Genomic DNA, 8819 nt, shown 5'->3' with positions numbered 1-8819 from the left:
CGCATGAGGTAACGCTCGCTCGCTCGCTCGCTCGCTCTCCCCGCTGACTTGGGCGGCTTTCTTCGCTCCCTCTCCGAGCAGAAGGGCAGGCCTGCAAATCTCCGCCCGCCCCAGCTGAGTGGGGAGGCCGGCCACCTTCTCGCCGAGCAGAGCGCCTCCCTTTCGGTCCTGCGAGAAGGCGCCATGTGTGGTATGAGGCGCCCCCAGCTGTGGTGGTCGGTAGCGAAGGGCAGACACTTCATCATCATAAGCATGCCCCTTCTAAGATTAGGCAGCAAAAATAATAATGAATTTCTGCTCATTATGGATTCCCTCATATTTGCAGTTAAGGTAGTGATGAACCCCTGAACACCTTGAGGAGTCAGGGGAAATTTCACTGAATTTGATGCAAGTTTTAAGGGCTCGCCCACCACTTCTGTTTGTCCCGTGATTTCTAGGCCTGAGAGGTTTTTCTTTCAAATTATTTTTATTAGTTTTCCAAATTATTCCAAATCAAACCAAATCACTTTAATTCAATACAATGAAACAAACAAACAAGCAGGTTTCCCACTCCTGTTGCGAACAGGTTTTTCTCTCCCGGCCCCACCACTTACCCTGGAAAACTGGCTGTTTACTGCTGAATTGGAACAGACATCATCCTGCAGAAAACCTGACCAATGTTTGTTCCCATTCAGCAGTAAACAATTCTAAATGTTTCAAAAACTTGCAATCCAAAAAAGGCCAGACACACAGAACCCACATTTTATTCAGCCATAGTCTTGTTGAAGTATATTCTCAAGTAAATGGAATGTTTTCAAGGATGGATCACAGATGTCTCTTAATGAAATAATTCTGTATGTTTATATGTATTAAGGGTGTGCTGCAACCACAATATTTGCCTTGTGTCTGTATCTGTAGCTTTTGGAAGCAGCCTGATCTGTTTTGGATCTGCTCTGTCATTCCAGTTCGATTCAGGTTCATTTCTGTTCATCCAAATCTCTGTTTTGCTCCCTTTGACTATAATGGGGAACCTAAAGATGGTGGTCATGTTGTTTTTTCTTTTTCTTTTTAACATAAGTGGGTGGAATTTGCAGGCAAATGAGCCCCTTCGACTTGGATGGAGCCTGCCAAATTCCATGCATACCCATTCATGCGTTTTCATACAGGGAACTTTCAAAAAAATTTTAAAAAATGTTATCTGTCAGAATTGGGTGCACATTTTAGGCATGGTCCAGCATACTAAAGGGATGAAATCTGTCGAATTTCAGAAATAAAGGTGCATTGGTTGTTCTGAAATGAAAAGCTTTACTATTTTCGGGTGTGCATTCCCCTTTGGAAACTGTAGACATGAGGGAGGTGCCCCTGGGTGGAAAACCTGTCAAATTTCAGACAAATAGGTCCAGACTGGGTGATGTTACCTTCATTATATCTTAAAAAGCAACAACTGGGAGAATGATTTTTCTCACTGCTCCCCCGCCCTTCCTGGAAGCATCCTCCATGAAAAAAGGAGAGAGCTATGGTTTTTATGGAAACAGCTATGTGAGAAAGAAGCAGGCTACCTCAGTCTCTTACCTCTGTCTCATGCCCTGCTGTCACAGCCAAAACTCAAAGGGGAATGACAGTCCACATCCCTCCCCCTCTCTGTCAAAATGGCGACAGGGAAGGGGGCACAATTCCACTTCTTCTCTCTCCCCTCAAGCTCTGGGTGTTTTCCCAGACATCTTGATTTCATTTCTCAGCAAAGGGGAGGAGGAAAAGGCTGTGTGTTTGTTGAAAAGCTACTTGGAAGGTTGGGAATTCCCTAATCCGCCTTGAGATCTCTTGCTTTGGTGTAACCCAACTCAGTAACATGAAAGGCTACCCTGAATCACCCTGATGTGCCTTGTTATTTGAGTATACGCACAGCTAATGCACACCCCTAATATATATTCCACTATATAATGGTTGTAATTTTTCTTTAAAGGAACTCAACTTAGTGCTTGCAAAAGTGGCATCACGTGAATTATTCAAATAACTCAAAATAAATAATTTATACATACCAGGCGATAAAAGCCAGTCCCTCCCTCTCCTCTTTTGTCATCCCACTCCCAAGGAACTAAAAGTCTATTTTTGTATGAATGAATCTTGATATAGGTCTAGCAACTGGGCCAACAGAATCACATTTTGTGCACGTAGAAGGAGAGAAGATTTATAATTCTTCCTTATACTTGTTATACAAGACATATGTAGGCAAGAAGCAGCTTCCAAGATAGTGAAATTCTAGACAGTGACAATTTCAGCTGCTGAGAAATAAGATTTTTGTGTGTGTGTTTGTGAAAACCATGTTTAAAAAGCCAATAGTGCTGGATAAATAATAAGGTATGCTATCTATCAGACTGGTAATGGAGAACCTTTTAGGGTTTCCTTTTTATTTTCTTGTTTATACTCTGTGATCTCAGATATCTATAAATTAAAACTGGTCCCAAGATTTCCATGAAGAAGAGGTTGATGAGTCACTTTTCAGGAAAATGCAAGCATGCCCCAGGGTGCTATCTCATATCTATTCCCTTTAAAGGCAGTGCATTTCCCACATACCGCTGATAAAACAGGTAGTTGGAAACCCCAAAGAGTCTTGTGGCAACTTAAAAGATAACACATTTAATAAACTTGTTAGTCTTTAAGGTTCCGCAAGACTCCCTGTTTTCTGCTGCAAGAGACTAACATAGCTACCCTTCTGGAAATAGCTGAGTGGAGATAGTGAATGTTCATCTCTGTCTCAACAGTTGTTCCTTTACGCTATCTTTCACTAAGGCGAGCTTTAACAGCTAACATCCCCATCGATTGGTCTTAAATCTGCATGTAGGACATCCTCAATGGCCATGAATCTTACATCAAAATCCTGTGTCCAAAAGTCATGGGTCTGGATGGTTCTTCTTATTCTAATCTAAATGTGTCTTAGAATGACTTCAGCAAAATATTTCAATAGAACCAAAATAGAGAACACTATATTCTGCTATTGATTTTTGTTCCTAAGTTTTCTCTTTCTTGAACTTTTTCCAGTACAGGTACGACCTTGAGCAAAGAATCTGCAAAGAAAGCTGCTGGATTCTGGTGAAATAAGATAATGATGGCACAGGTGATCAACAGCCAGTTATCATGGCCCTGTAAGTTCCAACTGTTGGTTCCCCAGGATTTAAAAATCACATCACACACCCCAGACACTTCAAATGGCAGCTGATGATCTACCTCATTTCTAGGTGAAATAAAAGTCCTAAAGGAGATACCAGAGACCCCATGGCACTTTGAAAGAAAAGATTTCAGATAACTAGCAAGGATCTTTTAAAGGTTCTCTTTGGAAATATCCAGGAATGGAGCCTGCCTAATATTGTATGGGTTAATACTCTACAATCGTGGGGCCACCACCCCAAAAAGCCCAGTATCATATTGGACACTTTAATTATACTAACTGCATTGTTATATTACTTATGACATTGTTTTTGTGTTGTTCCTCTGGAATGTTCTGACATCTTCAATTTATTGAATTTTATTGGGAAATCATATTTGAGCTTTGTATTGAATCTTCGGTGGCTCAATTTTTTACACTTTTATTAGTAAGGTGATGCACATGGCCTGCAAACACTCAATGCACTCATAATAGGTGGGACAAATGGTTGAATAGGTCCTAGATTTCTTAGGTTAGTCAGTTACAGAGGGACTATGTTACAATTTTGTGCTTTTTCAAGAAGTTAATTTGAAAACAACCAGTGTAAACAAAATGCTGAAATATTGTCTTCTGTTTCCTTAAAAAAAAAAAGGTCATTCATGAATCTGTGACTTAAGAATGTGCAAAATAATTTTCTGTTGTTTTGTTTTGTATTAAAGATGGTCTGTGGCCCCAGATTGACAGTGTTATGTTTGCCCATCTCTAGACCAATCTGTTTCAGAAATAAGTCTTCATGGGTTTTATCCTTCCTTGGGTCCAGGGCTTTTTTTCAGCTGGAACTCTCCAGAACGGCATTCCAGCACCTCTGAGCTGACCTTGGAATTTTGGAGAGAGATTGACCAGCCTCAGCAAGCCTCGCTGTTCTTCCAGCTCACGAGTAGACCCTCCCAAGAACCTGAAGGGGACATCCTCTGTGAGCTTTTTGTGAGCCAGAGGCACAATGGGGCTTTGCTGAGGCTTTTCAGCCTCCCAGCTAATAGCTGACACATGAGAAAGCTGTGCCTCAGCTGAGCAAGCCCCCAGCTGCTCCGGAGCCAGAGAGGCCTGGGGTGGGGGCTCCTTAAGCTGATGTGCTGAGGCACAGAAGCCTCTCCATGCCCCATGCTCTGGCTCACACAAGGCAGAGGGGTGGGGAGAAGTTGCTAGGCTGATCAGCTGCAGTGCAGCCTCAAAAAGCCTCTGGCTGGCAAGGGAACTACCCCCCTCAGCGCAAAGAGATCCTTGTTGGGCTCTGTGGTGGGTCTTTTGCATTCCAGCACCCTTTTCTCTAAGGAAAAAAACACTGCTTGGGAATATCAAAGGAAAGGCCACTGTTTGGATATATATTCCCTGCTTCAATATGTCATATCTTCCACCCAAAGATCATGTCAAGTCAGCTTGCCACAGCCTGTTTTTGCTGCAAGTGAGAAAGATACAAAAAAATTACAGAAGATTTAGTTGTTCCATAGTTGGCATTAAGTATGTGTCACAGCATAGATAGAATTCTAGTACCCAGGAATTTGAACAATCCACATCAAAGAGCCAGTGAGGATCATCCATAGTACAAATGTCTAATTTAAACATTAGATGTGACCTGCACCACCCTAATGCATGTTAAGCCTCAGGAGAGCTCCAGGCTATGTTCCCCTCGCCTCCCCAATTAATCTGGCAAGAAGTCGAAATGTTCTTCTGGCAGTGGATCATAGTGGTTGCGCCAGTAGGAAGAGTAATCCCTTTCAAAAGGGTTTATTTTGTTTATTGTGGCTGAGGTAAAACAGAGCCTCAGTTGGTCTGAATTTGGCATTTGCAACAGAACACTTCACAAGAGCATCACTAGGAATGTAAACTCAGAATCCCAGCAGAGGTTCACAGGGAGAATTTCTGATCTCAAAAATCTTTGCTGTGTAACTGTTTTTGCAGCATAGCAATGGCAATCAGCTTCTGAGTAGAAACGTCTAAGGCTTCAGTGCTGAACACTGTGAAGCAGTTCCCACAGGGCCCAGTTTAACGCACCCCTTCCCTCACCAGTAGCCTTGACGCATGGTGCAGCATTGTTATTCCATGTGCACCCCGAGGCTCAGGTAGAACGATCACGTTCAGCAGAAGCTCTCCATGCTTTTCCTTCAAATGTTCCAGCAGCTGGTTTTACCTGGGTCCTTGGCATGCAGAAGCTGGGGAGAAAGTTGTACTGGTGAGGGTTGGCACCAGCACATAGCACCCTCAAGACAGTTGTGAGCACCCCAACAAAGTCCACTGCTGATACTTTCCTTTGGCCACTCTTTAGCTGTTGTTTTCAGACCTGGAATGCCAGGCCTTCTAGCCATCCTATGAATTTCCCCCAGTGCCCTCGGGCAACAGTACAGCTGGGCCATTGCATGGCATTTAAAGGAAGCCTAACTCTGCAGCCTGGCCCTACGTTGGAGTTCTGCCACCTCCAGGAAAACTCATAGGGGCTTGCTGATGGAGGGTGTCAGGAGCTGGAGCCAGGTGTAGGTCAGCGATAAAACATTAAAGCACCCAATGTCAGTGACATTAACTCTTTATTCAAAGAAACAAAACAGTGCAGTCCTAGTGGTCGCAGCAACCCTTCCCAGTAGATCTTGCCCCAGTGAAGCAGTTGTGAGGACTGAAGGTCCCCATTTTCCCACCACTCTAAGTCTCCATCCCTGGTTCCTTCCCCAGCAGCCTAAGGCTTCCGCATCTTGCCTCTCGTTGCCCTGCCCTCTTCATTTCTCTACATGTTCTGGGAAACCAGGGGGGAGAGGAGCTTGTCACAACAGCAGGGGCAGACTCCCTAGATTTTTCAGCCGCCTTCCTCTGTCTCCTGGCCCCACTCCTCTCCTGCCTCTGATTCTGAACTGCTGTCTGCCATAGTCTCTTCTTGCTCGCTAAACCCTGTTTCCTCTTCAGCTTCCAACACCTCCTCCTCCCATTGTCCCCCTCTTCTACCTTCTGAGCATTCATCGTCGTCACACCACCTATTGCCAGGCTCTGAGCCTTCTTCCTCTGGGGGTTCCCTTGGAGGTTCCCCAGCTGGTGCCTCCTCCCACTACTTGGCATCTGGCCAGTCCATGACAAAGAGGAGCATTGTTAGTGGAGGTAGACCACCAAAGGGCTGTGATACAGGTTTCAGGTTGGGAGCTCGCCATTATACTGAAGGACTCTAGGAGCCATTCTGCTCTCTGTGCACTCAGGATGGTGGATTGAAACAATAGGCATGTGTCTTGATTTTCGCAAAAGCAACTCTGTGGCACCTTAAAGACTATCATGAGGTAGCCAATATGGCACCCTCCAGGTGTTTTGGACCACAACTCCCTTAATTGCACACCACCAGCCATGATGGCTGCCCTGATGGAAGTCCTAGTCCACAATATCTAGAGAGCACCATGTTGCCTACGCTTGGACTGTCACATTTACAGCCACAGGCACTTTTGCTGAATGACACTCATTTCATCTGAGAAAATAGGCATTGGCTTCATTAGCACCAGTTTAATCAGCAGATTAATCAATGGTGGGCAATTTTAATCTCTGAGGATACAATTTAAGTGCAATTTAAGGACATGCCAATTTATTTTCCAAGGCTATTTTGTTCTGTTATTATACTGTGATGGAACATGGAAAAAGCAAGATATTAAATATCACCTTTCCTCGTACTAATGGGTGGTAGCTTTTATTTCTAATTCTAAGTTATCTCACACTTTTTTCCCATCTCAGAAATGACCCAATGTCCTTCCATCAAATTTTTGATATTATGCAAATTTATATATATAGTGTTAGCCAATCAGTTAATTGGTTAAAAGACAGATGAATCCGCAACAGCACTTTTAAAATAAGTTGGAAACCCTAGAAAATACCCCTAACAAAGTGAATTGAAACATTCTTATATACAAAGAGGGAGGTTTGGCTGTGTTTCTTGCTTTGATGTGTTTATTCCTCCATTAGTGTTGTAAATAGTTCAGCTGGCAGAGCAGTTGCCAAAAGCAATTATATTAACTCTCAGATGCACGTAACACCTAATTCCAAACAGCACTAGGATAGCCAATAATACTGTGTGACAGGTTTGGCCAATCAGAATCTTCTAATGTCTTCTAGATACTATTCATCATTATTTTAATTTAATACATGCCAGACAAGTAGGAATAAAGTAAAACCATTTAAAATAATGCAAATGTAACAGTCCATCTCTTACACAGTACTATAAAGAAGGAATAGTGATGAGGGCACATAACTTGAAGCAAGCTATACTGGGACATGAAATGGGTCTCATATTATATAGGGTCTTTTCAGTTTTGAGTAATTGTATGTACTCAAGATGGTAAATGAAAAGCCGTATGTCAGCTTGCTGGGAAGCATAGTGAAGGCAACAGGCTCTTTGCTTTCTGCCTAAAAGCATATTCTTCCCTTGAGTTCTGCTGGCCAGGAGGAATGAATTGAAGGCATGTGACTCTGTCTAGCTACTGCTGATTAGGTAGCAGCAACACGGCTTCTGAGCTGACTCACTGTAGAGCACCACATATCAAGAGCAGTCTATCTGTGCTGTGTCAGTTTAGAATTTCAGCAGCAGTACTTACTGCCCATAAAGGAATACATTCGTTTTTGGCTTAGCCCAGATTTTACCAATCATTTCGCAAGTGGAACTGTTCTGGGATAATTGCTATTTTATACATTTGGAAACTTATCTATTTGGGAACTTGCCTTGGGCCCGGAAATTACTAGTTTACAGGATTGCTTTTGGGTGGGCGGGAGGAAATCTTTCCTTTCTTCCGGGCAAAGAGGTGAATTGGAATACTGAAAGGAGCGAGCTAACGTCTCCAAGGAGTCGCCTGGCATCGCTCCACCTTCTTTTGTTTCTAATGGCTGTTTCAGACCACCCTGCCGCAAGAAGTAACCAAGGTATGCCTCGTCAGGATTTGTACATCAAAGAGGCTGTATGGCAAATGCTCAAATTCATGATGAGAGGTGGAAGCTTAAGTCTTAATAGGTTTTGCAGAATGTACATGACGGCATTCTTCTTGTTGCCAGGCTACAGTAGCCACCTAGCTATTACAATAAGAGCAGCAGAATGCAAAATGAATACAGTAAAATTCAAATTGAGGAAATACAGTGGTGAGTGGCTTTTTCAATGGGATTGTACTCCAGAAGCTCAGGTGCACTACCATTATTCTTAGCCTGGGTTTAAGGGGTCTTGATTTAATGCATTGGCTGAACTCCACCTACAATATCAGAATGGACTGGAGGTTGAAAATATCAGACTGGCCTGGAGAATAAGCAGGGCTTATTTCAGTTCGGTGAAAATCCTGGCTGTCGGTATGCCGTTCCACAAAAGAAAAAAACACTGCTTTCCAAAGTGCTGAAGAGATCATCCCTAATCAACCCTAGAATTTGCCAGAACCTGGCCCTGCTCCATGGATTGCTATCAGCTTGAAATGATGATGGAGCAAGATAAAGTCCAGGCTATGAGGAACCTCTGTGCAAGCACCTTTTTTGAGCTGTTTCTGTTATATCTGACACACACACATCCCACGAAAAAGTATTAAAGGGAACAGGTACTTACACAAGCTTTAGAATGGGATCATACTGGTTTACTGAAAATGTGTGCAAGGAATGGTCCATGCAGAAAGCATCCTTCTTTTCCTGACTTGTCATCAGGCATGGAAAT

The 8819-nt window shown here is 43.2% G+C and overlaps 1 protein-coding gene across 2 annotated transcripts in view; it reads left to right on the top strand.

Moving 5' to 3' along the window:
* The first annotated feature begins 51 nt into the window (after positions 1 to 51).
* LGI1 (leucine rich glioma inactivated 1) overlaps positions 52 to 8819 on the top strand; it is a 29277-nt gene continuing 20509 nt past the window's right edge. Inside the window, exons 1-2 of one of the 2 annotated variants that reach the window (XM_081863956.1) lie at positions 52 to 190; positions 3019 to 3122. In XM_081863956.1, coding sequence (XP_081720082.1) covers positions 3115 to 3122 — 8 coding nt within the window. In that variant the 5' untranslated portion in view covers positions 52 to 190; positions 3019 to 3114. Of the gene's footprint in view, positions 213 to 3018; positions 3123 to 8819 lie in introns of both variants that reach the window. The other variant, XM_081863955.1, reaches the window with a different exon arrangement.

The sequence above is a fragment of the Podarcis erhardii genome (genome assembly GCF_964252035.2).
Source record: "Podarcis erhardii genome assembly, chromosome: 5".
Taxonomy (NCBI): domain Eukaryota; kingdom Metazoa; phylum Chordata; class Lepidosauria; order Squamata; family Lacertidae; genus Podarcis; species Podarcis erhardii.
Note: the sequence above shows the minus strand (reverse complement) of the source record. Positions and strands in the feature narration are given on the sequence as shown.